At 41.4% G+C, this 20,027-nt stretch overlaps 1 protein-coding gene across 1 annotated transcript in view; it reads right to left on the reverse strand.

Annotated features, from left to right (window-relative positions):
• Positions 1–20,027, reverse strand: part of CFTR (CF transmembrane conductance regulator) — a 196,509-nt gene that overhangs the window by 148,618 nt on the left and 27,864 nt on the right. Inside the window, exons 2-5 of the mRNA XM_044280293.1 lie at positions 14,665–14,775; positions 12,294–12,405; positions 9,285–9,500; positions 9,063–9,152 (exon numbers count right to left, since the gene is read on the reverse strand). Coding sequence (XP_044136228.1) covers positions 9,063–9,152; positions 9,285–9,500; positions 12,294–12,405; positions 14,665–14,775 — 529 coding nt within the window. The remainder of the gene's footprint in view (positions 1–9,062; positions 9,153–9,284; positions 9,501–12,293; positions 12,406–14,664; positions 14,776–20,027) is intronic.

Consider the following 20,027-nt stretch of genomic DNA (forward strand, 5'->3'; position numbering starts at 1 on the left):
TAGGTAGAAGCCTGTCAGTCATCAGCAGGTGGGTGAGAGTGCAGGAGATTATGAATAACCATGACTCTTCTCAGGTGGCCATGACTCTTTTCCAGGCCCAGTCTGCAATGACTGTGATCTTTGTTCTCGGCAACCACTTACTTTTAACTTATAAATGACAGACCGCTGAAATCAACTCACCTGTCTCTACTTTATACTGTGGGGCAGCATAAAGGTGATGACAGGTTCCCTTTAAACTTGCAACTGAAGGTTTTTTTTAGGCCATTTATAAAAAGTCACTTTAAGACTGTCAGCAGATTTGTACCTATGACACTGGCTGACCTGTTACCTGTGCACTTGGAAGCTGAAGGCATCTGTGTTGGCCCCATGTTCATATGTGCCCGCAGTGCTGAGAAAAATTTGGTTTTAATATATGTAAACGAGCCTCTAGGAGCAACAGGAGGGCATTGCCATTGTACCTAGTGGCTCTGCTCTCTGTGCAACTGCCACATCCTGTCCACTATGATTGACAGGGCCAGGCAGTGTAAACGTTATCACAACTGCCTGGTCCTGTCAACCAAAGCACAGAGGGCGCGGTAGTTGCAGAGACAGCAGAGCCTCTAGGTGTAATGACAATGCTGCCGTTGCTCCTAGAGGTTAATTTGCATATATATATATATAATTTTACTTTTTCTTAGGCATGCAGGCACATACTGTATGAACATAGGACTACACAGAACAGGGAGCAACACAGATGCCTTCAGCTGCCAAATGCACATGACAGTCAGTTTCATAGATACAAATCTGCTGACAGATGCCCTTTAAAGGCTAGACGCGTAACAAGTAACAATGGGCACAAATAGCAAAAGCTGGAAATGTGCCAAACTTCACCATAACCTGACCTAGCAGCAAGTGAGTTTGAGAGATGTTAGGGCTCATGCACACGACTGTATGTATTTTGCAATCCACAAACCTCGAATCCACAAAATACAGACACTTGCCACATGCTGTATTTTCCTAACAAAACTTTCTATTCTTGTCTGCAAAATAGGCAAGAACAGGATACGTTCTACAATTTGCTGAAAGGCCACATAGATGCAGACAGTACATGGATGACACCTGTGTCCTGTCCACATTTTAGGTGGACCCCTAGAATAGGTCCATGTGGTATGAGCTCTTAGCGTTCAGCCACACATTAAAGATGACATTTCACTGACCCTGACATTACAATATTAGTACCTGGCAGTGTAGGGCATGATGAGTAGATATCAGGGCGCTTTTTTTTTTTCAGGTGCGCTGCTCCGCTGTGCCCCCTGTTCGCTTTTGCCGCCCTGTATGCTAATTAATAGCATGGGTACAGGAAGGAGGAGCAAAAAAAGCTCCCCTTCTCTGGCGGTGACGCTCTCCTCTGCGATTGGGCAGCTGATGGCCAGGGAGAAGAAGACGCCCCTTGAGAAACACGGCCGTCTCCTCCTCCCTGTACCGATGGTATTCATTAGCATACAGGGCGGCAAAAGCGAATGGGGGGCACAGCAGAGGAACGGAACACCACATCTGAAAAAAACTCTCTTTTCCTCCCTGGCCTCTGCATTCAACTATCCAACATTTTCCAGGTTTATCCATTTTTTTTCAACTAAACACAAGCATTGTAAATGAAATGACCGAACAAGCTATTCCCACAATTCTTTACTCAACAAAGCCACTAGGAGAACTGCATAAATCATGGAGAAGTAGAGTAATGAATGCATTTCTGTTCTAAAATGCCGTCAGCAGGGGTCAAGTCCTGGGGAAAAAAGTGTGGGAACTCACCCAAGATCCACTGCAAACCCCCCCCCCCCCCCCCCCAAAAAATGTATAATATATATTTCGCTGAAAATTCAGTGCAACATTTATTGTAAAGTGCCAGTTTACACAAACAACTGCAAAATTAACATGAAATAAACAAATATATATAGGGACCCACACCTATCTGACAATGGGGGCATATCCTAGCGATATGCCCCCATTGTCTGAGATGGGAAAACCCCTTTAAAATACAATACATGTGAATGAAAAAAAAAAAAAAAGCAGTGAAAATCTAGCATGCTGTAATTTGTGTCGCTGCGGACTGAGCCAAATGTACACATTGTGATCAAAACAAAACCTCCCCTTATATATAATTTACTTACAGTTCTGAAGACTCGGGGGTGCTGGCAGGCTTGGCCAAGCAGAAGGAGTGTGGGACTGTGAGGCCTTTTTTCTCCAAGCTGCTCCGGATCAGGGCTCCGGGCTGGAAGTGGGCACAATAAGAAAAAAATATTTTTTATTACACCTCAGGTCAGACCACCAATCAGACCCCCAATGTTAATCAGACCTCAGCTAACAGCCCCAATAAGATCCCCAATGTTAATAAGACCTCAGATCAATCCTCAGCTCAGACCCCAATATGAATGACCCCCAATCAGACCTCAGATAAGAGCCCCAGTGCCTCTCATCAGCCAGTAATACCAGACCCCCCCAATCATGTGCCAGTAATACCAGACCCCCCAATCATGTGCCACTATACCAAACCCCCCCAATCATGTGCCACTATACCAAACCCCCCCAATCATGTGCCACTATACCAGACCCCCCCAATCATGTGCCACTATACCAGACCCCCCCATCATGTGCCACTATACCAGACCCCCCCCATCATGTGCCACTATACCAGACCCCCCCAATCATGTGCCAGTAATACCAGACCCCCCAATCATGTGCCACTATACCAAACCCCCCCCAATCATGTGCCACTATACCAGACCCCCCCATCATGTGCCACTATACCAGACACCCCCCTTCATGTGCCACTATACCAGACCCCCCCAATCATGTGCCACTATACCAGACCCCCCCATCATGTGCCACTATACCAGACCCCCCATCATGTGCCACTATACCAGACCCCCCCCATCATGTGCCACTATACCAGACCCCCCCATCATGTGCCACTATACCAGACCCCCCCATCATGTGCCACTATACCAGACCCCCCCAATCATGTGCCACTATACCAGACCCCCCCAATCATGTGCCACTATACCAGACCCCCCCAATCATGTGCCACTATACCAGACCCCCCCAATCATGTGCCACTATACCAGACCCCCCCCCCCATCATGTGCCACTATACCAGACCCCCCCCATCATGTGCCACTATACCAGACCCCCCCCAATCATGTGGCAGTAATACCAGACACCCCCCCCCCCAATCTGTGCCAATAATTCCAGGCCCCCCCAAATTCCCCAATCATGTGCCAGCCCAGTATAATACCAGGCCCCCCCAAATTCCCCAATCATGTGCCAGCCCAGTATAATACCAGGGCCCCCCCCAAATCCCCCAATCATGTGCCAGCCCAGCATAATACCAGGGCCCCCCCAAATCCCCCAATCATGTGCCAGCCCAGCATAATACCAGGGCCCCCCCCCCAAATCCCCCAATCATGTGCCAGTATAATATAGTTAAAAAAATAAAAAAATGAACACTTATACTTACCTGTTTGGAGCGATGCAGGCCTCTTCCAGCCTGTGTCCTGACTCCAGCGCTGTACGGCTCAGGCCGACGGCGCGATGACGTCATCGCGCTGCCTACGCCGGCCTCTGATAGGCTGCCGGCCTAGTAGTGCCGGCAGCCTATCAGAGGAACAGAAAAGGGACACACCTCCCTGCCCTGCTCCTCCGCAGCCTTCTGTTTGTATCGCTGTCCTGAGGACAGCGATATAAACAGAAACAGATCACCATGGAGATGAGCGCTTCACTTCCACAATGGAAGCGCTCATCTCAGTGCCTGCCGCCGCCGCACACTGCCTGCCCCGCCGCACACAGACTATGATGAAAGGGAACGGCGTTCCTGCCATGAAAAAAGTGCAGGAACGCCGTTCCCACGCGTTCCCCCTCGACTCGACCCCTGGCCGTCAGTATTTCAGTTACTTAGAGATTGTGAACCATAAAAGACATAATCCACCATACATCACTGAGGCGAGTCTTCCCAGTGTCCTAGGACATTACAGGTTAGATTGCATTGTTGACATTTTTATTACACCTTATAAATCTGCAGTTTACGCATCATTTTTTACTCTTATCAGTTCACCTCCAAACAAAGGATATTACCCATGATGTAAGATGTTGCTAAATGGTTCAATGATGTTTTCACGGAAGAGCAAACTGTAGATAACCTTAGTAAAGATTTAAAATATCCAACTCTGCTTTTGATTCCCGTTGACGTTGGGCAAGTAACAGTCAAAATTTCGGTTTGTACCTGCATGTCTACCTCTGTACAGCATAAGGTATAGAACACGGATTATCTGCCATACTTTTTTTCCTATAGGGGCTGTCCCATGAAAAATATTCTACAGTTTTCAAACCAGCCACTGAATCTGAATACCTTCGTAATTTCATGTAATAACAAATTTAGCATAGCCACTGAGTTATTCTATAAACTGTATCTGTATGGCGCCACATGTTGTCTGCTATTTTTCTTTTTTCTTCGTCCTTCAACTGCTCAGTTTCATCCTTCAACTGCCTTCTGAGCCGTGATAGGTAGAGCATAGACATGCCCCCTTAGCTGCAGTAGAAAAGACCCTCCCCTTGAGTTGTCAGCTTGATATAAATCTAGCAGAGCAATGAATGGGGAGATCTCCGGACCCAAATAAGGTACAGGGCTGGTTCTAGATTTGTTAGATAGAGATTGTCATGTACTATAAGATGCACCCCCCTTAGTAATAGGATAACCCCTTTAAGTTCTGTCAATCTTTGACTAAAAGGACACACAAACCACCCGGTTCCTCCCCTTTTGGTCGGAATGGGCTGGTGCTACTTCATGCCAGCATAAGGAGTTCCTGAGAGACAGAAAAGGGAGAGGAAGTACATGGCTGAGCTCCTACTCCTAGGAACTATATCCAATTCTCCTGTAAGACCATCACTCCAGAGAGAATCCAGAACACTGCTTCCAAGAAGCTACAGTGTACAAAGACAGCATAGTGATCAATGAAATTTCAGCTTTACAGACACTGCTGCAGGTGATGGACTACAGCTCAGACACCCATAACCTAGAACCATCACCAGGCCAGACTAACTACAAGCCTTTCTCACAGTGGACACCTATATTTAAAAGTGCCTACAAGTTCCATTAAACTGCCACACAACCAGCCAGCATATTGTACTTACTACTGCTGGATGTGCAACAAGTTATATATTGGACTGAGAAAAGAAGGACTGCTATACTTCTATTTCTGTCCTGATTCTTCAAACCACCTTTACACTGCACCAATCCCCAAAGATTAACAGTCTGAGGGAGCACACCATGACACAAGACCTCATCAGGGCCACTACCACTCTCATCCCCTCTGTACCGGCTCCTCAGGGGCTCACTGCGCAGGGGCTTGGCAAGCCTGGCCTAGAATAGAGAGGTAGCTGTGCATGTGTAGCTCTCTCCATTCACTTCAATATCACTTCTGAAAATAGCCAAGAGTGCTGACTTGGCTTTTTTAGAAGTACTATTGAAGTGAATGGAGAAAGGTGCACATGTGTGGCAACCTCTCCATTCCAAGCTGGGAACCATGAGGTCCCCTTCTTGAGAAAGGAGCAGGTCTTAGAGGTGGATCCCTTTTGCATCTCTACTCATTTTGGGCTTAGAAATCCAGGGCGTGGACCTACTCAATGACTGACAACCTTCCCTGAATGAGCCTTCATGCAGACACATCGGTCAATCGCTGGGTAGGACCACCCACCTGACTCCTGAGCCCAAAAGGTGGAGACATTTAAAAAATGTAATACAAATTTTTATCATTCTTTTCCCACAAAAATATATTTCAATCTCCTCACTTTCATGGTGACAAGTTTGCTTCAAATACAGTGAGGAACAGAAGTATTTGAACACCCTGCAAGCTCTCCCACTTAGAAATCATGGAGGGGTCTGAAATTCACATTGTAGGTGCATTCCCACTCTGAAGACAGAATAAAAAAAAAATCAGGAAATCACATTGTATGATTTTTAAAGAATGTATTTGTCTTGCACTGCTGAACATAAGTATTTGAACACCTGAGAAAATCTGTGTTAATATTTGGTACAGAAGTCTTTGTTTGCAATTACAGAGGTCAAACGTTTCCTGTAGTTCTTGACCAGGTTTGCACACACACTGCAACAGGGATTTTGTCCCACTCTTCCACACAGATCTCCTCTAGATCTGTCAGGTTTCGTGGCTGTTGCTGAGCAACACAGAGTTTCAGCTCCCTCCAAAGATGTTTTATTCTATTTAGGTCTGGAGACTGGCTAGGCCACTCCAGAACCTTAATATGCTTTTTACAGAGCCACTCCTTGGTTATCCTGGCTGTGTGCTTTGTGTCGCTGTCATGTTGGAAGACCCAGCCACGACCTTCCGTTCAATGCATGGTTTGAAACTATGACAGCGCAGTGTTCTACCGACAGTGACCTTTGAAACTGTGGTCTCAGCTCTCTTCATGTAATTGACCAGCTCCTCCCTTGTAATTCTGGACTGATTCCTCACCTTTCTTATTATCAGTGATACCCTACGAGGTGAGATCTTGCATGGAGCCCCAGTCCGAGGAAGACTGACAGTCGTCTTTAGCCTCTTCCATTTTCTAACAATTGCTCCAACAGTTGATCTATTTTCACCAAGCTGCTTGGCAATTGCCCCGTAGCCCTTTCCACCCTTGTGGAGGTCCACAATTTTGTCTCTGGTGTCTTTTGACAGCTCTTTGGTCTTGCCCATGCTAGTAGTTGGCGACTGACTGACTGTGGGGTGGATAGGGGTCTTTAAAGAGCTCAGACAGGTGCTACTAAGTTATATTAATAAGTGGAGTAGATGTGGACTTTTTAAAGGCAGAGTAACAGGTCTTTGAAAGCCATAATTCTTGATGTTTCTCAGGTGTTCAAATACTTATGTTCAGCAGTGCAAGACAAATACATTATTTAAAAATCATACAATGTGATTTCCTGATTTTATTTTTTAAATTCTGTCTCTCAGAGTGGGAATGCACCTACTCCATGAGTTCTAAGTGGGAGAACTTGCAAAATCGCAGGGATTTCAAATACTTCACTGTATGTCATACACCTGAGAATTGAAAGCCACATATAGCCACATTCCCCTTCTCAAAAACAGAACCGAAAAGCATAAGCGTGTATTAATCTGAATAAATCAAATGGGGTTTTATCTTTACTCAACTGTTTGGAGTTAGGATACTTTGGTTCCTTTTCCTATTGAACTAGCAAAGAATTCTGGGAGATTTGAGCTCTTAAGAATTATGAATGAAGTCTTGGACCATAATAGAGATATACCAATATATAAATAACTATATTTCATAGTAAAATTTAGAAAAACAGGCGGACTTTTTCTTATTTTCTAATAAATCTTTACATGTCTCATGGAAAGACTGCTTGAGAAAGACCAGTCATGGTCGAAACGTTGCATAAACGTTTGAATAAAACAACCAGATTTTTTAAAAATCTAATTGGCGAGTGCTGCAGATCTTTTTACTGTTGGCACCTCAATGGGACCCCCAACCTGGATCTCTATCCACGTTCACTACAAGCTACTCTTTTACTATTGGTACGTTTATTCCCAAATTGGGATGGGTGGTGCTGCTTCTTCATTATTTCATTATTATTTTTACCATGGAAATTTTTTTTTCATTCCTAACTAAACATTTTCTAATAGAAAATATATGATAAAACTCTTTTTAGTGTTGTATATAGCAAGATCGACTGCTTGTTACTTGCTATTCTGTACAATAACTGCAGGATGAGAAGGACACAGTGGAAATATTTTCCTCCAGCAGATGTGTTTCATATTTATTGGCATTTGTGTCCACAATTTTCCCAAAACAAAAAAGACTGAATAGGATACAAACCTCAAGGTTATAAAGAATAAAAACAAAGAAAAATATGTGCACCTGCAGTTGCTACAAAAATGATAAATGGTAACGTCTAAGTTTCATGCACGCAACCGTGATTTTCTTCAGTGTGCTATTCATTTTAAAATGTGTAGTATACTGTTCCATACAAGTCAATGAGACTATTCACACATCAGTTTTTTTCATGGATCTGGGTTTCCGATCTCACTGCAGGTCCTATTTTTCTGTGTTTTTGCGGATGAAAACATATTCATGGGAGTGAATAAAAAATGGAATTCACACAGAAGCAAGTGAAGGGGGCTAAGCTGCAATACCAAGCACATACTAATGTATGGCACTGTGCTTGGTAAGCTGCACCCACAGGAACACTGCTGCCTTCTCAAAACAGCTGATAGGAGGGGGTCCCGAGCGCTGGACCCCCACCGATCAGATACTGAGGACCTATGCAGAGGAAATCTTGGAAAAGCCTTTTAAGTGAATGCGATTGTAACCTATGGGTGACAGATTTCACTGTTTCTTTTGTTAGCTGCTCTTGACAAATGAATGCTGCATTGTAATTGTTTGCTATATTTATCCATATAATTGGTGACTTGTAATACTGAGTGTGTTTTTGGATCATATACAATTTAACTCCCTTTTAGAGCAGTATTTAGCAATATTCTTTGCATATGTTTTATGTATAGGAAAACCTGAGCGCAGCTCGTCACATTCACATCACATTTTTGTTCCGAGTTCTTGCATGGTGCCATGCATCTGCCTGTCCATCCCATTACCCGAACAGATCTATCCACTGGGAATGAACAATGAAAGTTCCAATGGAATGGCAGATACAGTACATAGTGTGAGAATTGTATAATTTTTCATGACATTTATTTGCTAAAACCAAACCTTGTTAATCTGCAATGGCAGAAAAAGCTAAGGTGCACCTAGCAGTATGTGTACTTTTCAGCAGAAGCCTTGACTGATTGCCAAGCTTCCTCCCCTTGACTAGAGCTGACTTTGATAAGAAGACATTTTTGCTATATTCATCTATCATTCTATGGCAGAATGGCAAAATGCTTTCATAGGTAACAATTATGTACTGATAAATAAATCTAGAGATAGTAAAATATGCTTTAGATTATTTCCCCATATACGTGACAAGCGATACAAGCAATATTTGCTAACTGGATAGACAGAATCGGATATCTTACCTCATCAAATTTGTTCAGGTTGTTAGAGAGAAGACTTACAAGCTGCCCGGTACTTATTTTATCTAAAACCTTGCTTGATAGTTTTAAAGTCTATATGAAGAAAAAGACACAGTACATTTAGATCTTCCTTAGCAAACAAGGGAAGGCATATACAAATATGCAATATATATATATATATATATATATATATATATATACTAGATAGATAGATAGATAACTTACTTTTTTATAAATTAAACTAAACATTGCTATCCTCATTTGCATTCCTATACGATGGAGACCAAATATGGCCGGATGTAGGAGCAGCATTCTGACGACAAAGAGTAGAGATAGGCCAATTGCTAAGTAATAAGCTATGGATCGCTCTAATGTGTTACTTTCATCATAAGATGCTATGATTCTCCCGAGAAGAAGTGGTTGAACAGCTTTGGTGACTTCCTGAGATAGAATTGATAAAAACAGGGTAAATAGTAATGTCAGTTTATTTTAGTATTTTAACCATTTAAGATCAAATTCACAATACTAGATAATAGGAGGTCCTTTATTGGAATGAGCTGTAAGGAACTGTTTTCCTGAGAAGGCACAGGAACCAAACAATAAGGAAGTGCAGTATTGAACCCAGAATAAGGATAGGAAACAAGTGTCCTGACAGCTGTGTATCCAGTTGAAGACAATACTCAGTTGTGGCTAGTCTCTGGCTGTCATTTTCCTGTTCTTGTGCTACTGCCCAATTTTTCTTAATGACTTTCATTTATAGAAAGATGAACTGGATGGTGGCCAATCCATAACTTGCTCAGTGACTCACACAATTAGGTCACACGGCAACTTCCTCTAGGAAAACCGAGAACGGAGTGTTACTCATGCCTTTCATGGTCTATATCGTAATAGGTTACAGACAGTACTTTAGCACTTAGCAGGTCAGTTTCTGAATGTGCTTGATTGTTGACAGTCACCTTATCCATCTAGAAATATCTTCTGTAAACGTGTGAACCTCATTCTCTCACCTTTTTAACTAGAGGGAGACTACAGTTCCTTGTGTGCCTACATGACAAATAGTTCCCAATGCCCGACCTCCATCTATAGACAACATCCAAATGTTGAGAAGATTCATGCAAATTTTTAATTGTATAATAAGCTTTGTTGCTATCATTCTATATACAGACCATTAATCAATACTGTCAAATCGGTTAATTTGAATCAAGAAAAATCAAAGGCCCACTCGACCCCAAAAGAAGTTTGCAAGCCATTATAGTGTCAGAGCTTGAGCCCACTGAAGGATCCTTTAGTACTCCAGCACAACCCTCTGCATAGGAGAAAATCTCCCAGGATGAAACAAATTTGACAACTATCATGCATCATGGAATGATATTGATAGTATTGAGATTAATATCTGTTGCAAATGGTGGTAGGTCATGTATAGTTATTAACCCTTTCAGGACCAAGCCATTTTCACATTTCTGCCCAGGCCATTTTTAGTAAATCTGACATGTCTCACTTTATGTGGTAATAACTTTAAAAGGCTTTTACTTATCCAGACCATTCTGAGGATGTTTTCTCGTCACATATTGTACTTCATGACAGTGGTAAAATTAAGTCAAAATATTTCATTTTTATTTGTAGAAAAATACAAAATTTACCAAAAATTTTGAAAAATTTGCAAATTTTAAAATTTCAATTTCTCTATTTTTATAATAGATAGTAATAACTCCAAAAATAGTTATTACTTTACATTCCCCATATGTATACTTCATTTTTAGATCATTTTGTGAATGCCATTTTAGTTTTTGGGGAAGTTTAAAAAAAAAATCTAAAACCCACTTTATAAGAATCAGTTTAGGTCTGAAATCACTTTCTGAGGCTTACATAATACACCCCTTAAGGTATTCAAAACTTATTTTAAAAACTTTGTTAACCTTTTAGGTGTTCCATAAGAATTAATGGAAAATAGAGATGAAATTTCAGAATTTCACTTTTTTGGCAGATTTTCCATTTTAATCCATTATTTCTAGTAAGAAAGCAAGGGTAAACAGCCAAACAAAACTCAATATTTGTTGCCCTGATTCTGTAGTTTACAGAAACACCCCATATGTGGTTGTAAACTGCTATATGGGCACACACCAAGGCATAGAAGGAAAGGAATGCCATATGGTTTTTGGAAGGCAGATTTTGCACCCCTAGAGTAGAAACTCTGAAAAAGTGACCCTATTTTGGAAACTACAGACTAAGTTGGCAGTTTTTTGGGTACTATTTTAGGGTACATATGATTTTTGGTTGCTCTATATTACACTTTTTGTGAGGCAAGGTAACAAAAAATAGCTGTTTTGGCACCATTTTTATTTTTTGTTATTTACAATGTTATTCTGACAGGTTAGATCATGTGGTATTTTTATAGAACAGGTTGTTACGGAGGCGACAATACCAAATATGACAACCTTTTTTGGTTGTTTGTTTTAGCTTTACATAATAAAGCATTTTTGAAAAAAAAAGATTTTTTTGTGTTTCCATATTCTGAAAGCCATAGTTTTTTTTATTTTTTTGGGCGACTGTCTTATGTAGGGGCTCATTTTTTTCAAGTGAATGCACACGGCCGGTGTCCCGTGCATTGCGGACCCACCGTATGCGGGCCGCAATACGGCAACGGGGGACACACGGCCGTGTGCAAGAGGCCTTACACTGCACTTCCGAGACAAATGCAGTGTAATGAACAGGAAGCAGCGTTCGCATGGAGCACCACCTTCTCTTCAAACAGCTGATTGGCGGGGGTGCCGGGTGTTATGTCCCCACCGATCACATAGGTCATCAATATAAATCGATGCACAACCCCTTTAAACATACAATTGTAATTTAAACATTGTGGAGTGCACATTACTGAGCTCAGAGATCTATTGAGATGAGGTATACACAGGCCTGACAAAAAGTATAGAGTGCACATAACCGCCTATTAGGGGCCATTTGGGTGGCAAACAGCATGTGACAGGTTCCTTTTAATTCCAACACAGTAAGGTGTCACCTTGACCTTGTATTTTAATATAATATTTTAATACTGTATAATATATAGTAAAAAAAAACACAAATGTCAAAAGTAGGTAAAAACGAAACAAAAAAATACTTGTATAACTGTTGAAAAATACCAGTAAATTGTTACTATCATCATTAGTTTGTTACTATAAAATGCCAAGACACCTACATACTGTATGATGCACAAATATATAATCAAAAATGTCCTCTTACCCCAAGATACAGTAAGATACCATAAAAAAGAAATTTCCAGTAAAAACAACGTTTGAGTGCATTGATTAATTTGGGATTTGTCTTTGATGTTGCCAGTTCCCTGTCCCATTCTCTGAAAGAGAACACAAAGCAAGATAGTTATCCATCAAATGTAGAGTTTACACTTGTAACATTCCTTCTGATTTCCAGGTATTTCCAGGGAAACTTGGTACTATCAAGTAAAGATGGCAATAAAAACAAAGCTTCAGAATGGCACAGCGATCCATTCTTCATGATCACGAAGAACGTAAGTGCAGGGGCAGCTCATTCACGCATTTGACAGATTTAGATACCCATATATCTTATGGCAGGGAGTTAATTCATGTAAAGGTCACAGTCTATGTGTAAAAAACTGCCAGAGATCTTAAGACCAGTGCAAAATAATAGACAAATAACGTTTTTGGAGATCATCCAGTACTCAGCATGATGAAAACAAAGGCAGACTATTGTAACTGGTAACAATGCAGACAAAGCTGACTTGTTGACAAAGTAATATCTTATCTATCAATGTACAAATGAGGCAAATCAAAACTTTGCTTACATTCCTATTGTGACTTTGTTTCTCAGCATGAAACACCTTTATACTGTGACAGAGGGGATAATCCAGCACATAATGACAGATGATACATATATACTGTATACAATGTAAACCCAAGAAATGCATGCATATGTATTAGGCTGGGTTCACATTGCACTTTCGGATCCCCGTTGGGCTCACCTGAAAACTATTTTCACCTTACACTGCGACACAGTCCATTCACATCAATAAGGAAAATGGAGTCTAAAGCATTAAAGGGCATATACCTTGAAATAAATGTAGCTGCCGTGGGAGATGTGCACTGAGCAGCTGAATATAACTCCATTTGTCCCATGTTGATATGTTGTGGCAATCTAGAGATTTTATAATATGCCAGTTAGCTCGTTGGTGCAACAAGACCGTTGCAGTTGCGCTGCATTGCATCTGGCGCTCCAGTCAGTGTATGCGCCAGCCCCGCCCCTCCTTTATGAGTATCAAACCTCATGGCGGTGTGTGCACATCTTTGTTCGTCACGCACGCAGTACACTAAAGAAGTTTGCCAGATGAGTGCACAGTATGGGTTTCATCTGCTCGACGAGCTTCATTAGTGTACAGCAGGTGTGCCAACCTCAGTTACCTTTACACTGCCTGGCCCTGTCACTCATAGCGGAGGGGGGGTGGCTGGCGCATACACTGACTGGAGCTCTGGGTGCAATGAGGTGCAACGGCAATACCCTTGTTGAATCCAGGTGCTAATTAGCATATTATCAAATCGCTAATATCTCTGGATTGCCACAATATAGCGACATGGGACAAATGGAGTAATATTTAGCTACTTGGCACACATCTCCCATTGCAGCTGCATTTATCTCAAGGTATGTGCTGACAGATTCCCTTTAAAGGGACTGTGCAGTGGGTTTATACAGATGACCTATGATTGGGACAAGCAGTTGTAATTACACTGCGCTGCCACAACTGCATCGAGGAAGCACTGCCTCTTTAAACAGCTGATGAGCAGGCCAGGAGTCAGACCTCGCCGATCAGATATTGATGACCTATCCTGAGGATAGGTCATCAATGTAAACCTATTTCAAATGTTGGAATATTAGGACGATATTAGCATAATATTGGGAATACCCTTGATAAAGTTTAATATAGTGATTAATAACAAAAATGTCTGTATATGATATGGGATAACTATATTCAGGCTTGGCATGCTCCTATATGTCGTTCTCGACCCCACAATATGGTGAGATTTCCGCACAAATGTGTCCTCTGTTTTGGGCAGTATTTTTTGATAGCAAAACATTGATAGCATATTATCCCATGATAACTGTCATTGTAAAATGGATTCAGCAAGGAAATTGGGGGAATTTATCAAGCCCTGCACTCCAGAATTCTGGCTTCAAAAATTCCCCAAATAAAGTGGGTGTGGTTAGCGATGTTAATTAGTTTCACTCCAGATTCATCACTGTCTCAAAAAAGTCGCATAATCACTCCAACAGACAGGTGGCATTAAACAAATGGAGTAGTATTTCTAGACAAAAGTGTTAGGGTTAAAGATGCGGCAAAATTTTACAAACAACATGCGACATTTGATAAATTTGGTCCCATTGAAGACGCAAGAGAAATTGACTTCAAATATTACCTTCATGATAAATTTCCCCTATTATCTTGCTTATCAGAAGCTATTTCTAAATATCCAGCTATCCATTCTTTAACAATAATACATTGATTATAAACAGATCTTTAAATCGACAAGATGCTGCCTTGATTTTGAAATACGCCTTAACCAAAAATGTATTATCTAGGTACCTTTCAAGTCGTTCCGACAGATTATCTGCAGAGTCCGCGGTAGAAATTTGATAAATGTCTGACAATTCCAATCGCTGCTTATATCCTTTCTTCAAAATAGGCTTGGTCCAACTGGAATGGAACAGAGTTTGAGCATTTTAATGGCATGATATAATTTAGAAAAAAGCTGACTTTACTTCTATTAAAATGTTATCAAATCCAATTACACAATCATAGGTATCCTAATATAAGGTACGAAATAGTTGCATTTATGTGGCAGCAATTCACTTTAGCAGGAATATATAATAGTGTCACAAGAATTCCTAGAAATGTGTAGTACATGTAGCTTTGAAAGCTGTAACTTTTTTTGTTTGGTTATTTAAATTATTTTTGCATTTTTTTCAGTGATATATAAGGCTTCATTTTTGTTCCATTTTTATTACAGTATTTTATTTTTTGTACCCAAGAAAATGGAAAAATAATAAAAAATTGTTTGCTTTTCACATTTTTTTGTTTTTTTAAAAGCACATTGTGCAACTAAAATACATTTTTAAATTGTGCTCTTTATGATCATGTAAATATGGGAGTGGAGCTCAAAGCTGTGATGCAGGCTGCTAGGGATGCATTCTTTTTTTTATATAGTTTTCTAACTGTTGTCTTTTTTATTTTATTCTAAACTTTGTGCCCCCATACTTTGCCATTTTAACATTACAATTTCATTTATTAGTGATTTCTCCTGGGATGACACATTAGCTCCAGTTACAAGCAGAATAGAGCTTCCTAATATGCACTGCAGAGCTGATCTGTGTCTGCTGAGACCCAGCAGCTCACGCGGTTACCTGGGATCCAATGATCATTTCCTGTGACCGGAGCAGGAAGCTGCATTGCCTCTTCCTTATTTGTATACACAGTGATCACTGAGCACTCTGTATACAGTGATGGATAAGGAAGGGACGGTCTTCTTCTATGCCTCATTGTCACTGACAAGGTGCTCCTTGCTCCTGTAACTGCATGATTAGTGTGGATCTGCCACATCTGTTAGGACATTTAGCAATTTCCATAAGTCCCCTTTCACACGAGCGAGTTTTCCGCATGGGTGCAATGCGTGACGTGAACGCATAGCACCCGCACTGAATCCTGACCCATTCATTTCAATGGGTCTGTGTACATGAGTGTTTTTTTTTCACGCAGCATGTTCTATATTCAGCTTTTTTAAAGCAGCCCTGGCTCTATAGTAATGAATGGGGCTTCGGTGAAAAACGCATTGCATCCGCAAGCAAGTGCAGGTGCGATGCGTTTTTCACTGATGGTTGCTAAAAGATGTTGTTTGTAAACCTTCAGTTTTTTATCAATCGCATGAAAAACGCATCAAAACGCATTGCACCCGCGCGGAAAAAAACTGAACAACTGAACGCAATCGCAGACAAAACTGACTGAACTTGCTTGCAAAATGGTGCGAGTTTCACTGAACGCACCCTGAACGCATCCGAAGCCAATCCATCATGCTCGTGTAAAAGACGCCTAAGAGCAGAGCATGAGGGCAGTCCAGAACAGGTTAATGTTCCAGTTAGACAAATAGAATTGTCAGGAAGAAACATCTGCCTTATCTGCTGGTGTAATACCAACCTTAGTTATGATGAAAGATTAGAAGAATTACATTTATTTAGTCTTGAGAAGAGACGCCTAAGTGGGGGATATGAATAACCTATACAAATATATAAATGGGCCATACAAAAAATACAGTGAAAAGCTGTTCCATATAAAATGCGCTCAAAAGACAAGGGGGCACTGCCTCCAACTGGAGAGGAAAAAGTCTCTCATGAAGACTTCTTTACTGTAAATACTGTAAATCTGTGGAATAGTCTACCTCAGGACATTGCCACAGCTGGAACAGTGGACAGTTTTAAAAAATAATGATTTCTTAAAATTGAATAACAAAAAATTATGAAAATGTGTAGAAGTTTGGATCTCACTCCCTTTTCTAAAATTCACATCCACACCTATGCCTTGGTTGAACTTGATGGACTTAGGCTGGGTTCAGACTATGGGAATGGTTCTCACCTGAGCGTTTTACAGCACGTACGATCGCGCTGTAAAACGCCCGACGCCCCAAGAAGTACATGAGCTTCTTTGGGGCGTCTTGTCGCGCGATTCCGTACATAGACTTCCGAGAACGCGCGACAATGGGCGTTCGCTTGTCTCTGTATGCGCGATTGCAAACGCCCGTACAATCGCGCATACAGAGCGCTCCATCGCGAACGCTCAGGTGTGAACCCAGCTTCACTGTGTCTTTTTTCCACTGTATTAACTATGTAACTATGTCATGTGGTACTGTGATAACTCCTAAACTTCTGAAAGGTAACACACACAGGCAGACTCAGCAGGCAATCTGCTTGTCAGAGAGGAAAAAAGCTGCATTTACATACAGCAATCATCTGATCGCTATTGCCATCGCTCATCCCCATAGACAATCACTGTTTCTGGGCAGCAGCTTGCTGTTCATACAGGTCAGATTGTTGCCCAGAAATTATGATTTTGGTTTCTGCATCACAGATACTTTCACCTGATGAACAAGCAGCAACTTGATGCAGGGTAATTATCAGTACAAGCATTCCTGGGAATGTTTCTTCCCAATAATTGCCCCAACCATTGGCCAGAGTAACTCATCCTTAGATAAACTTAGTACAAGAATAATTTTATAAGATATGTCAAATTCTTTGACTCTGGTCTTCTAGTAATTATCAGTTAAAGCACATTTCTTAAAAACTTGGTTGTGCTAGAAACTCTTTTAATCTTTTTCTAATACATCTTTATCACTATACTTTGTTGATTGTCACCCAGTAATGCTACTGATAAGTTACAATGGTTGTTTAGCATATATGGTGTTAGATTGTGACACATAGAGACCTGGGCTCCATAGAATTGCAAAGTCCCTGTTTTTAATCTCCTCTACTCCTTTCTTCCATCTCCAGAGCATCTGTTGAAGCCCTTTAGTATGTGCCATAGGCAGACAAGGGTTTATAGGAGCCATCATTCCTGATCCTTTTATAGTGTAAAAATGGTATGGATCAGCCACCAAAAAATCAAATAACCATTTGTTAGCTGACAGTATGTTTTATGTGAGAAGAAAAATGCTTGCTTGTCTCCCTCTGTAAACGGGATGCACTGTATGAAAATGACTGTTACTGTTCCATGCACTTTTCATTGGTTGGCATGAAAGCTCTTTACGACAGCTGATCAGCTTGTTTTATCGTGGATCAGTCAGGTTCTGCTTTTGCAAGTGCATTGGAGGTTAAGCTTCACTGTAAATTGTTCTCTGGTTTCCACATGAGCCGCGCCTCATGTGTGTGGCTGTATAACAGTTAAATTCCACTATATATAAAAAGCGCTTACCATTTGTTGTTGTGATGAGCCACAACAACTGTAGATAGCCTTGCTGGCATTTGCCCGTCCAGTGTGCGGGATCCAGTACTGCCGCCAAGGTCCTTTTCTCTGCCGCAGATGTGGCAATAGAAATAAAACTTAAAGCAATAAAAAGGGGGGATTTTGAATCTTTTGTAGCGCCGCGGTAAACAGGAGAATACGTGCCAGGTGATATTATTAAAAGAAGGATTTTTATTCTATGGTCAACACGTTTCAAGGACGTACAGCCCTCTTTATCAGGACAATAATAGCGTATGGCTATTATTGTCCTGATGAAGAGGGCTGTACGTCCTCGAAACGCGTTGACGATAGAATAAAGAGCCTTCTTTTAATAATATCACCTGGCACGCATTCTCCTGTTTACTGCGCCGCTACAAAAGGTTCAAAATCCCCCCTTTTTAATGTTTTACTGCTGAGTGACAGCTGTAGCATCCAACCAGGAGACCACTACATCTATCACTCAGGAGCAGAGGGGAGGCACAGACAGCATTTCACTGTGACGCTCAACACATGTGGAATTATATACATAACAAAAAAGTGTGAAACAACTGAAAATATGTCATATTCTAGGTTCTTCAAAGTAGCCACCTTTTGCTTTGATTACTGCTTTGCACACTCTTGGCATTCTCTTGATAAGCTTCAAGAGGTAGTCACTTGAAATAGTTTTCACTTCACAGGTTTGCCCTGTCAGGTTTAATAAGTGGGATTTCTTGCCTTATAAATGGGGTTGGGACCATCAGTTGCGTTGTGGAGAAATCAGGTGGATACACCGCTGATAGTCCTACTGAATAGACTGTTAGAATTTGTATTACGGCAAGAAAAAAGCAGCTAAGTAAAGATAAAACGAGTGGCCATCATTACTTTAAGAAATGAAGGTCGGTCAGTCCGAAAAATTGGGAAATTTGTGAAAGTGTCCCCAAGTGCAGTCACATGCGGACTACCCCAGGAAAGGAAGACCAAGAGTCACTTCTGCTGCGGAGGATAAGTTCATCCGAGTCACCAGCCTCAGAAATCGCAGGTTAACAGCAGCTCAGATTAGAGACCAGGTCAATGCCACACAGAGTTCTAGCAGCAGACACATCTCTAGAACAACTGTTAAGAGGAGACTGTGTGAATCAGGCCTTCATGGTAGAATATCTGCTAGGAAACCACTGCTAAGGACAGGCAACAAGCAGAAGAGACTTGTTTGGGCTCAAGAACACAAGGAAAGGACATTAGACCAGGGGAAATCTGTGCTTTGGTATGATGAGTCCAAATTTGAGATCTTTGGTTCCAACCACCATGTCTTTGTGCGACGCAGAAAAGGTGAATAGATGGACTTTACATGCCTGGTTCCCACCGTGAAGCATGGAGGAGGAGGTGTGATGGTGTGGGGGTGCTTTGCTGGTGACACTTTTGGGGATTTATTCAAAATTGAAGGCATACTGAACCAGCATGGCTACCACAGCATCTTGCAGCGGAATGCTATTCCATCCGGTTTGCGTTTAGTAGGACCATCATTTATTTTCAACAATACAATGACCCCGAACACACCTCCAGGCTGTGTAAGGGCTATTTGACCATGAAGGAGAGTGATGGGGTGCTGCTCCAGATGACCTGGCCTCCACAGTCACCGGACCTGAACCCAATCGAGATGGTTTGGGGTGAGCTGGACCGCAGAGTGAAGGCAAAAGGGCCAACAAGTGCTAAGCATCTCTGGGAACTCCTTAAAGACTGTTGGAAGACCATTTCAGGTGACTACCTCTTGAAGCTCATCAAGAGAATGCCAAGAGTGTGCAAAGCAGTAATCAAAGCAAAAGGTGGCTACTTTGAAGAACCTAGAATATTACATATTTTCAGTTGTTTCACACTTTTTTGTTATGTATACAATTCCACATGTGTTAATTCATAGTTTTGATGCCTTCAGTGTGAATCTATAATTCTCATAGTCATGAAAATAAAGAAAACTCTTTGAATGAGAA

This window comes from Bufo gargarizans, chromosome 2 (assembly GCF_014858855.1).
Source record: "Bufo gargarizans isolate SCDJY-AF-19 chromosome 2, ASM1485885v1, whole genome shotgun sequence".
NCBI classification, from domain to species: Eukaryota; Metazoa; Chordata; class Amphibia; order Anura; family Bufonidae; genus Bufo; species Bufo gargarizans.